This window comes from Vitis riparia, chromosome 11 (genome assembly GCF_004353265.1).
Source record: "Vitis riparia cultivar Riparia Gloire de Montpellier isolate 1030 chromosome 11, EGFV_Vit.rip_1.0, whole genome shotgun sequence".
Lineage (NCBI taxonomy): Eukaryota > Viridiplantae > Streptophyta > Magnoliopsida > Vitales > Vitaceae > Vitis > Vitis riparia.
In genome coordinates, this window is record NC_048441.1 from 7,360,774 (window position 1) to 7,373,458 (window position 12,685).

Below are 12,685 nucleotides of genomic sequence, written 5' to 3' on the forward strand. Positions count from 1 at the left end.
CCTTAAACTCTAATAGCACCAAATAATACATACCTCACAAAGTAATCAATTTTGGAAGCGCTTGTAGTTGAATGACTTTGAAGGTAAGATGCATTGGACTTGGTTTGTAAATGGAAAAAAAATGCCAACCTAAATGAACACATCAACAAAGGAGACTCCTAACTTGTTACTTATTGACTTCTTCAAGGAGTAGAGGCCCCTTGCATCATTATTGTTGAGGGAGATATATTATATTTCTAGTTGCATGGATGTTCAATTCAGCTAGAGCCTTGATTAACCAGTCAGCTGATGGAGCTTTTCTAGAGAGGACTTAATAACCTGGAAATTCTAATAGGATATTTTGGTCCCTTGAGCTTTTGAACTGGGGGCTTTATGTGCTTGGTTATAATTTGTCTTTTTAGATATTGGATGTTCCTTTTTGCGTTTTGCTTTCTCTATGAAGGACATCTCATCCTTCCTCTGTATTTCCTCTTTCTTTCCATTAGAATAAAATTATGTTTATTTCATGTATAACAAATGAATAGGAAGAAACCTAAAAATGCACACAAAGTTTCTTAAGCAAAACACTTTTAAAAAAAGGAAAAATCACACCCTCTAGGAAGAGCTTGGGAGCTGTAAATTGACATTAATCCCTCATTGAACTCAAAAGCCAGAGGATCAGATTGAACACAAAAGGTAGAGGATTAAAAGCTTTCTTTAGACTTATAAGCCTAAATAGACTTATTTTTTTACTTATCAGACAAAAAAAAGCCTAAATAGAATACAATTTTCTGCTTATTAAATGTCCATATTATTAGGTTGCTTTCTTGGGATTGGATCTTTCTTATGATTTCAGTTATAACTTTGATGTTTGGGTTTGTTCCTTGCCATCTATGTTGTGAAAATTTTCCTTAATACTTTTTTCTTGTAATCAAAATTTTTGAACTCCAATTAATTACAGAATCCTATTTTCATCTTCTCTCTTGTTTCTCTGACAGGTTAGAATTACGAGATGAGTGGAGGTTAGAGAACCGTAGAGCATTTGCCAATATATGGTCAGATATGGTATTTGGGATATCATTATTCATTCTTTTGTACTTCAATCAGAGTCAAGTGAGTTACCATTCACTCTTTTTTGATTCTTTCTTTCTCTGGAATAAAGAATTTTCTTTTCCACTAAGGAAGGAATATTATCTACCATGAATTTATTGGTGTTGTTTTACTGTTTATATCATTATAATCATCATAAACAACATTTTTTTTTTTTGATAGGTAATAATCATCATAAACAACAATAGATCATTTAATAAAAAAATAGTAGTAGTACCAAAAACAACAGCAATGGATACTGTGAATATGATCATTATATTTCGAATGTATTGAATGTTGATGTTGTTGATGAGATTTCGCATGAGATGGTTTTTTGTTTGTTCAGCCTTTTGTGCTCCTAAAACCAATTCTGAACATGGATTGCTACTCGGAGTGATTATTTCTCTTGATAGGGAAATTATTACTAACACCTAACAGAGAGGGAGACCTGAAGTACTCACAATACATATACAAAGGACAGTAAAAGCCAAAGAAAAAACAGAGCAACAAAAAACAACTCCCTCCCCTTAGCTAATAATATCTTACAAATCTACAAAATCTGCAATAGACGTAGACATCCCATTTATATATTAATATCCTTCCTAACCTCATAAAAGTACATGTTGGAAAGTGTCTTACATGCTATAGTTGGTTCAGTTTACATTGGTTTCAAATGTTATTATCCTGCAGACCTAACTGAAATTTTCAGTTTTTTTTTGCCATTAAATTTAACCAAAAAAAGTGAAAATTTGAAAAACCTGACTTGATTCAGTATGGTTTCGCTTGGTTTGATTCTTTTGGATCCATCCCTTTGCTTGTTTTTTACCCACCCCTACTTTTAGATGTAATTTTCTTTTTTTTTTTATTGGAAACGACACAAAGATTTATTGATAGTTAAAAATAAGTACAAAAGAAGGATGAGGAATCCTCCCGCCAAAGAAAGCTAAACTATAGAAAAATACACTGAAAAACAAGCGAATACTCTAAAAAGACCACTCCTTATGGAGCACACACTGCTATCCAGTCAAGTTGTATCACATTAAGGGGAGTCCCCTTAAAAACCTTTGAACAATTAGCCCAAAGAGAAGCAAGGAAAACAATAGAGTCCCAAAGATACTCTGAATTCCTTACTTTATCCTAAAAAATCCTCGCATTTCTTTCCCACCACACAATCCGAATAAGAGCGATGCTTGCAGCTTGCCACAAGGCTATCCCCCTCTTAGACGAACCAAATCCATTAAATTTGATGGACATCATGTCAAGGATGCTCCTCGGGGGGACCCAATCCATCTTAGCTAACTGAAATAACCTGTGCTACAACCTAATCGTCAAGGAGCAATGAAGAAAAATATGATCAGCTAATTCCCCATGCTTCATGCACAGAATACAAATATCAGGACTAAGGGCTTTGTAGGGTCTTCTCACTTATAGCATGTCATTAGCATTCACCTTCTTGTGTGCCACTAATCAGATGAAGGACTTCACTTTGAAAGGAACTTGAGAATTCCAAATGAACTTAGAAGGAAAAACCTGAGGAGATCCAGAAAATTAGGATAAAGCTAGAAAGAAGGATTTAACTGAAAAAAGCCCTGAAGAAGATAAGGGCCAAAATCTGACATCTGGAACTGAAGGAGATAAATGCAATCCATCGAGAGATCGCATGAGGCCTTCTAAGTCCTCTATCTCAGAATCTGACAGGTTATGACGGAAATTTAAATTTCAAGAGAAAGGACGAGTAGGACCGAGAACTGAAGAAATAGGTATGTTTTTATCCAAGACTACTCTAAATAGTCTTGGATATTGGGTTCCCAAAGGTTGGTCCCCCCACCACAAATCTTCCCAGAACCGAATTCTTTCCCCATTTCCTACCACAAACCGAGTAAACGAGGAAAATTCCTGAAAGACTTGAGTAATAGCCTTCCAAGGACAACGATGTGACCATCTGACTACTGTGTTAGCATCCCAACCATTGGAGTGTGAACCATAAATGCTTAGTATGACCTGATGCCATAGAGCTGAACCCTCTCTAGGGTACCTCCACAGCCATTTCCCTAAAAGAGCGAGATTCCTTAGAGAAATATTCCCAAAACCCAAACCCCCTATTTCCTTCGGTTTACACACGACATCCCACCTGACTAAATGATCTCTTTTGCCTTCCCTAATCCCTGACCATAAAAAATCCCTTTGCAACCTCTCGATTTTTGCAGCGACTGAAGCGGGTAACTTAAATAAAGAAAGAAAGTAACAGGGCATATGGGTAAGGCAAAATTGGATGAGAGTTCTCCTCCCTCCGAAGGATAGGTATGCCTTTTGCCATCCATCTAATCTTCTTGAAATTCTCTCAATCACTAGATCCCAAAATCCACCTGTCCTGGGGTTCCCACCCAAAGGAAGACCCAGATAGAGTATAGGCCAGCCAGAAGCCTTGCATTCAAGCTTCTTAGCCAATCTTGAAATATGAGCTTGATCCAAATTGATACCATAAATATTACTCTTGTCAAGATTGACCTTAAGCCCAGAAATCTGCCCAAATGCTAACAAAAGACTCTTGAGAGTCTGCAAATCTTCCTCCCTAGTGTTAGAAAAGAAGATGGTGTCATTGGCAAATTGCAAATGAGATACCCTAGTTCTGTTTCTACCCACCCTGAAACCCTGCAACATATTTCTCTCCTCTGCTCTCAAAAGCATCCTACTCAATACATCTGCTACTAAAGTAAACAAAAAGGGGGATAAAGGGTCACCTTGTCTTAATCCTCTCGATGCCTTAACCCAACCTTTAGCTCTACCATTCACCAATACTGCATAAGATACCGAGGACAAACATCCACTCATCCATTTCCTCCATTTAGGACTGAACCCCTTCTTCTCCAACACTTGATCTAAAAAATCCCACCTTACGTGATCGTAAGCCTTTTCAAAGTCAATTTTGAAGACGACACTTTCCTCCCCTGATCGTCTTCTCTCATCCACTATCTCATTTGCTATGAGAATTGCATCCATTATTTGTCTCCCTTGAACAAAAGCGCCTTGAGTAGAGTGGATGGTTTCATGTAAAACCCCTCTTAGACGCCTTGAGAGCACTTTGGCTATTATCTTATAGAGACTAGTGATCAAACTAATGGGTCTAAAATCTGAGATTTTCTTTGTCGTACTCTTTTTGGGCAGAAGAACAATGAAAGAGGCATTAGTGCTTTGATTGATAACTCCGCTCCTATGAAATTCTACGAACACTCTCACTAGATCCTCCTTAATCACATCCCAACAGTCTTGGAATACTGCAATAGTAAAGCCATCAGGCCCCGGAGCCTTGTCCCTATCCATCTGAAAAATGGCCTTAGAAATCTCTTCTTCAGTGAAAGGGGCATCCAAACTTATCACACTCTCTTCCGAAATAGGGGACCAATCTAATCCTTCAATACTCCAAGACTCTCCTATAGGACTCGCGTAGAGTTTTTCAAAGTAAAGTAAGATCTCCTCTGTGATTCTCTCGGTCGGCATTATTCAACACTAAGCCCCTTTCATTTTCCAACACCTTGATATATTTCCTATTTCGCCTGCCATTAGCCACTTTATGAAAAAACTTAAGAGTTGCAATCCCCTTCCTTAACCCATTTCACCCTAGCTTTTTGTCTCCAATGGATTTCCTCCCTCAAAATTAATTCCTCTAGCTCCCCTTTTCTTAAAGCTCTTTGATCTAACAATTCAGAGGTGAGACCCCCATCCTGCTCAATAGCGTCAAAGTTAGCTAAATCATTGAGGATACTTTTTTTCTTTTCATTAAGCTCTCCAAAAGAAAGCTTATTCCATTCCTTCAATTTGGCTTTAACAAATTATAATCTCCTCATGAACTTGTGGCCTTCCCATCCGTTTCCTTGAAAACCCCTCCACCAATTTCTAAAGTTCTCCTTGAAACTAGGATGTTGCGGCCACATGTTCTCAAATCTAAAAGGTGTTGGGCCCCACATGAACAGGTTGGTATCCAAAGCAATTGGTCAATGATCCGAGGTCCTTCTAATAAGGGTTTCTTGAAGGCCTTGGGGAAAGAGCTGCCCCCACTCATTTGAGTAAAGAAAACAGTCTAATCTCTTACACACGGGAGACTCTTGCATATTTGACCAAGTGAATGATGCGTTCCGAAGAGGTGGATCAAGCAATTCACATTCTCTAATAAAACCATCAAAGTCCCTCATGCTTGAAGTTAGCTTAGAGCCTCCCAATTTTTCTGAACTTCTCCTTATGACATTAAAATCATCGCCCACACACCATAATGGAAAAGTTAGACCATAAATGTCATAAAGTTCCACCCAAAAATCCTTCCTAAGTGAGGGACTATTTGGACCATAAACTGCAGAAATCCAAAGAGGTCCACAGCCCTCCAAGGCAAACTTGACCGATATCGAGAAAGAGCCTAATGCCACCTCCTCCTTGCACAACTTTTTTGAGTCCCAAATGAACAAAATCCCTCCTGAAGCCCCACACGTCGGGAGAATAACCCAATCCTTATTTCTGACCGTCGAGACACTGCCCACTAACCTTCTGTCACACTTCTCCTTTTTTGTTTCCTGAATCATCACAACATCCGAATTCTCTAACCTAAGGAAATCTTTAATCACCCTTCGCTTATTACTTGAACCCAAACCCCTGACATTCCAACTAATAATTTTCATGGAAAAACACTTAGGCCCTAACCCTCCAAACCAAATCCACCTGGATTCAATCGCCTATGGGCCTCTATTCTTCCTCCTAGAGTACACCTTAATGTCTAGAGAGCATAGAACCTCTCGCACTTTAGCCATTTTCCTAGGGGAGAGGCCATCGATAAGAAAGTCTTCCGGTGGGGATGCCGCATTAACCCCCGGACTACCTGACATCAGGTTAGAAGACCTCCTAGGGGTAGATCTCTCGGACACCTGGTTAGAAACGGCTCTCTGATTCTCCTCCTCAACACGAACAGGGATGCCAACAAAATTTAAGGGGCCAACATCGCCTATTTCAGGAAAAATTTTAAATTTACCTTGATTTACCGAAGGAGACTGGGAAAGAAAATCTGAATTTGGGAGATGAGGACCAGAGGGACTCGGCAGATGCTTTTCCAGATTACAGAAAGGAGAGGAATAAGGCTCGGGTGGCTGAGAAGAAAAAGGCTGACTTTCCTCCATGTTTTCCACTCCCGGAATTTCATAATTTCCTTCCAAAATGATTTCTTTACCTCTGGTTCTTGGAATAGAAGGTGACTCCGTGACTGAAGAACGACAAGGATCGTACCCCGCTCGGCCCGTAAATCCTCCTTTGTCATCTTCGAGTTGGGATTTTCGCGAGTCCATCTCTCCTCTTGACGTCGAGGTCTCCTCCTTCGACTAGCTCTTGCATTTCCTTGATAGAAGACAACGGAAGATGGGACTCTCTTTGATACCTCGTATTTGTTGAGATCCCATCCCGCCATCCACTTCTAGATTGCGGACTTCGCTAAATGGCGATGCGCTCCGTAGGGGAAGAGGCTCGCTGCTACTCCGTTGTCCATGACAGCGAGCCGCGCTTGGAAGGAAGAGGTTGGACCACATCTTCCTTGAATCCATCATCTTTTCCCCTTGCGTGAAGTCACCAATCTGAACCATTGGAGCTTTCCCCTTTCTCGTTGCGCTTTCTTCCTCTCGAGACCTACCTTTCATGCCAGAGGACTTCGATCCTCCTAGAAATTGGCCCAACCCCGACGGGCCTTTTGACTTACAGCCCACAGTCCGACGCCCGTAACTAACATCTTCTATCTTTGAAGGTGGGCTAGGGTTGGATAAAGTCTGGGCCTGTAACTCATCGGCCCGACCATCCTCTCCATGTATATCCTCGACGCCGGCCCTCTCATCGCCTAAACGAGGCTGCGTGGTCGCTTTTGCAAAGGAACCCACTCGCTGGAGAGATGAAGGGGATGCTGCTACGTCATGGGCTTGAGGGGCGTCTGGGCCAACGTGAAGCCCACGACTCCTTCTCCCTCTTTGGGCCCTTACTGGATGGGCTTTAGTAGAAGTCTCAGGCTTTAGATGTAATTGGGCTTCAAGTTTTGGGAATTTTAGAATTATAATCTCTTTGAAAAATAGTAATACTTCTTCATCACCTTCACATATGGATGTAGGCTAAACTGTGTAAATCTTTGTGTTTTTTCTTTTTCGTGGTTTTTCATAATAGATTGTCAAGGCTTATAGTCTTATGAAGCCTCTAGTTTAAAGTGCACAGATGGATGGCATCAAAATAGTGATGGCATTGTTGAAGAAATCAGACTGAACCCAATCAGAGCATTTGTGTTAGAAAAATCAGAAAATTATGCAATTACATGGCATTGCCTACTCAAAGAACATGGCCTTGATGCTGTTTGTGTTGTTGTGTAAAAGGTTGCAGTGTCTCTAACCTGACCTTGATTTGTTTCGTATAATCTGTCAAAACCTCATTTTAGGAGAATATAATTCAAAGCACTTGAAAAAAAAGGAAGGGGAGCAGTCCATGTACACAATGTTTACAAGAAGCATTCAAAAAATCAGACTAACACCTTTGCTAGACTAAGAAAGCCCCATATCATCCACAAAATCCAAAAAGGACATAGAAGGAGAACCCATTTCCTTGTCTGACCACAAAAATAGTCTTGAGAAGTACATCTTTCAACTCTGTGCAAAACCCACTTCCATGTGAAACTGGCTTCTAGCAGGAGCTAGCTGGTGTGTGGATTAACTCATACCAAATTTATAAAATTCAGCTCATCTTCCCTGTTCAGCAATTGCAACATTGATATCCTTGACTGGAATTGGGTGGTGTAAGGGTTTGGTGGAAAAGGTTGAATGTGCTTTTAAGTATTAGGTTTGCCAACTAGAATATCTTGGTGACGATCTATTAAGATCAGTTTTTTGAAAGGCTATTGAAGCTTACTCCTTTAGTGATGTAGGACAACCCTAGGATGGTTGCCTACACTCAAGGGTAGGTGGGCTAGGGTTTTATTTTTAGGGTGTAAGGAGAGGAATAAGGAATAAATTTTATGGTAGAAAAAATTATAAGATAAGAAATAGAGAGAAAGAAGAAACAATGAAGAAAAGATGGAAAACCTTAGAGTCTCACTAAGGTCTTCTAGGAGTCTCACCTAGAAGAAAATCAATGGAGTCTCACCATTGAGGGTTGCAACCTTGCAATGAAAGAAAGTATAATTTTATTCATCAAATTTATTCATTTGATTTACATTGATTAGCCTATTTATAGGCTTCTCTAAGAAATCCAAAGTCTACTAGGACTCTAAAAACCTATCATAACTCAAATTCTAATTATATTATAACTCAACTAGTTAATCCTAATTAGACTCCAACAAATACCAATCCTAATTCAATCCTAATTAATATTAATCCTACTTAAAGTTTACTTAGGTCTTCCTTTTCTTCCTTGAATAAACTTTAAAAGGCTTTCCCCCATCAATTCCCCTCGACTTGAAAGAACTCGGCTCCGACGAGTTAGATGCTTGATACAATTCATAGAGATCGGGGTTAAGCTTGTTTTGAGAATTAAGATATCGCAAGGCTTCATGATCCGAATACAAAACAAATTCCTTGTAACTGAGATAATGTTGTTAATGCCTAATTGCTTGCACCACCGCCTAGAATTCAAGATCATATGTGGAGTATTTTTTCTTTGCCCCATTGAGCTTCTCACTAAAGAAAGCCATAGGATGTCCCTCTCGGCTAAGAACTGCTCCAATTCCCACATGGGAAGCATCACAGGCCACCTCAAATTCTTTCTCAAAGTTTGGTAAACGTAAGATAGGAGGGTTCACCATCTTGGATTTGATTTCTTCAAATGCCTTGTTGGCCGCCTCATGGATATTTGTTGGTACTGGCCAATCAATAATAGCTTTAATCTTCTCCAAATCTATTTCAACACCCTTAGAAGACACAACAAAACCAAATACAACACTAGGGCTCATGAAAGTACATTTTTTCAAATTAATGTAAAATTTTTCAGCCCTAAGAGTGCGCATTACTTGCTTCAAGTGTTCCTCATGATCTTCACAAGATCGACTATAGATAAGAATATCATCAAAATAGACAACAACAAACCGTCCAATAAAAGGTTTCAATACCTGCATCATAACCCGCATGAAGGTACTTGGAGCATTGGTTAGTCCAAACGACATGACTAACCACTCATACAATCCATCCTTAGTTTTGAAAGATGTCTTCCATTCATTCCCTGGTCTAATACGTATTTGATGATATCCACTTCTTAGATCAATCTTTGAGAAGATTACTGATCCAACCATCATATCTAGCATATCATCAAATCTTGGAATTGGAAATCGATACTTGATTGTGATTTTGTTGATTGCACGACTATCCACACACATCCGCCATGATCCATCCTTCTTTAGTGTTAGTAGGGCAGGAACTCCACAAGGACTTAGGCTTTCACGAATGAAGCCTTTAGTAAGTAATTCATTAACTTGCCTTTTCAATTCAACATGTTTTGTTAGATTCATTCTATAGGCTGGTAAATTTGGTAATGATGCACCGGGAATCAAATCAATGGCATGTTGTACGTCACACATAGAAGGGAGTTGATTAGGTAACTCTTTTTCTGGTTGTGCATTCTCTTCTGACTTCTTAATTGGAGGGACTTCTTGCATTGGACGAAGGATCTTCTTACGTCCGTTGTGTATGAGAGCATATGTATTCTCATAGTCGTCATGTTGAACTCTTCTATCAAAGAGCCAAGGTCTTCCAAGTAAAATATGGCTTACTTTAATGGGTAAGACCTCACACCATACAGACTCTTCAAAGTCCTTACCAAAAAGGAATGTTACTAAACAGCGAAAACTTACCGGGATAGAGGTGTCATTAACCCATGCTACTCTGAATGGATTTGGATGTCTCTCTGTTTTAAGGTTTAGCTTCTCAACAAGTTCTTGTAAAGCTATGTTCAAACTGCTACCTCCATCAATTATCATGGTGCATAATCTCCCTTGGCAAGAAATACGTGTTTGGAAAATGCTAGTACGTCACCAATCTTCTTCTCCTTTTACTTTTGGAACGGTTAATAAAGGTTGTACTAAAAGACTATGTCCTTCCCGTCATACCATCATAGTAGTCACATTCTTCACTAACTTCATCTTCATTGTAAGTCTCTTCTTCCTTTGGGTAACTTTCCAATTCAGATTCTGGTTCTTCAACACAAAAGTGTAAACCTTTGGTTGGGCATACAACAGCATAATGACCATGCCCACCACACTTAAAGCATAAAGGAGTCACGTCTACTTTTCTATCTCCATTACTCATTGAATTTTTACCTTTCTTACCATTCTTATGAGCCACATTCGAAGTTTGTTGAGTGTTGCCCCCACCATTCACATGATTAGAAGTTCTGAAGTTTGATGTGCTTAAAGGTTTGGTTGCTGTCCTATTGAAGAAAGTGCTCCCAATTTGTGAACTTGGACGCCTGGAAACCAGAAATTTGAGGCCTTCTTCTATTTTGAGGGCTAGTTGATAAACGTCATCTACGGTATAAGTGTGTGCAACTATCATCTCAAGTTGAATCTCCATTCAAAGTCCAGCTTTGTAGCGGGCTGCAAGTTGAGCATCACTTTCCCGCACTTGATTTCGAATGCTCAATTCATGGAATTCTTCTGTATATTCTTCAACAGACTTGGTACCTTGTTTAAGGGAAAACAATTTTGTATGCATAAGTTGTTCATAATCAGTTGGGAGAAAGTGCTCCTTCATCTTCAACTTCATCTCCTCCCATGTGTCAATAGGCGGTTGGCCAGTTTTATGAACTTGATTCTCAATATTATGCCACCATAGACGTGCAACTCTTTTCAACTTTGCCTTCACAAAACAAACTTTTCTATTTTTGGGCGTTGCATACCAATCAAAGTAATCTTCTATTGACATAATCCAATTAAGAAAAGCTGTTGGATTTAGGTTTCCATAAAATTCAGCAACTTCAAGATGTACCTTTTTTGTCACATCATCATCTAGCTCAAAAAGTCTGGCCCTTTTTTGATTCCCCATCATAAAATTGTCTTGTTCTTTGCGTGATCAACTTGGCGATTGTCTAAATTGATGACTTGCGATCTCCCTTCAATTGGTCGTTTTTCTTGACTCTTTTCTAATAACTTCATGATTTCATCAAGTTTTCTATTTAGTTGTATTATAGCATCTTGATGGGATTGTTGTGTGGTTGAAATTTCCTCCAAGCGTATTGTAGCGGCATCTTGATTGCTAGAAGTTTTTTTGGAACTCATGCTTGCATAAGTTGCTCCGCTCCTTAATTGCATATGCCTCCAAGCCAAGAACTTTAGCTCTGATACCAAAATTGATGTAGGACAACCCTAGGATGGTTGCCTACACTCAAGGGTAGGTGGGCTAGGGTTTTATTTTTAGGGTGTAAGGAGAGGAACAAGGAATAAATTTTATGGTAGAGAAAATTATAAGATAAGAAATAGAGAGAAAGAAGAAACAATGAAGAAAAGATGGAAAATCTTAGAGTCTCACTAAGGTCTTCTAAGAGTCTCACCTAGAAGAAAATCAATGGAATCTCACCATTGAGGGTTGCAACCTTGCAATGAAAGAAAGTATAATATTATTCATCAAATTTATTCATTTGATTTACATTGATTAGCCTATTTATAGGCTTCTCTAAGAAATCCAAAGTCTACTAGGACTCTAATAACTTATCATGACTCAAATTCTAATTATATTATAACTCAACTAGTTAATCCTAATTAGACTCCAACAAATACCAATCCCAATTCAATCCTAATTAATATTAATCCTACTTAAAGTTTACTTAGGTCTTCCCTTTCTTCCTTGAATAAACTTTAAAAGGCTTTCCCCCATCATTTAGGCTCACCTCAAGGTGAGATTATGCCAATTAGCCTTAAGGCTATAGCCCCAATATAAGGTTATCAAGGCTTAAGCCTCATCCTGTTAAGGCAATGAGATTAATCCTTGAGGGTATTGAGGCTTAAGGCTCTAATATTTAAAAGGTTTTAAGGCGTTTAGGGCCTTTATGGGCTTTTTGTGTACATTTTATTAGGGGTTAAGCCTCAAAATTCATTGGTTTTGATGAGTTGTGCTTTTATGGGGATTTGGTATAGATTTTTTAGTTCTCATTCAAGACTAGGATTGAACCTTTAAATGAAAAGGAAAAGGAGAGTGAGAAGAAATAAAGGAATTATTGGTCATTGTATTATATTTAATAATTATATTGTTATTGATAGATAAAGAGGTTTTTTTTAAGAAGCTCTCTCCATGAAGATTGGAGGAAGGGCTTGGTATGGGATTGAGTCCAAGTCCTTTGAGATTTCGGTGGAGCTGTTTAAAGGGAAGTGCATTGGGGTGATTATAGAGAGGGGTTGTAACTTTTCTTCTTGGATTAGATTTGGAGAGAGGGGTTTATCCTTACTCCTAGAAGGTGTGGAAGAATACTGCCAAAAGGAGAACTTGAAGGAGTTAAAAAATTCTTGGGTGGAGGGAGGAAGGAGTTATAAGCTTCAGCTGCACAGCAACGAGGTAGGAAGGTATCTGCTGTGTTCGGCGTTTTCAGCAGAGGCGAATAGGTTTGTGTTGATTTTCCCAGAGGGGAAAGGGTT

General features: G+C 39.1%; 1 protein-coding gene across 1 annotated transcript in view; it reads left to right on the forward strand.

Moving 5' to 3' along the window:
• The window catches only part of LOC117924725 (proton extrusion protein PcxA), a 63,147-nt gene that overhangs the window by 22,254 nt on the left and 28,208 nt on the right, over positions 1–12,685 (forward strand). Inside the window, exon 5 of the mRNA XM_034843447.1 lies at positions 978–1,092. Within this exon, the coding sequence (XP_034699338.1) occupies positions 978–1,092 (115 nt within the window). The remainder of the gene's footprint in view (positions 1–977; positions 1,093–12,685) is intronic.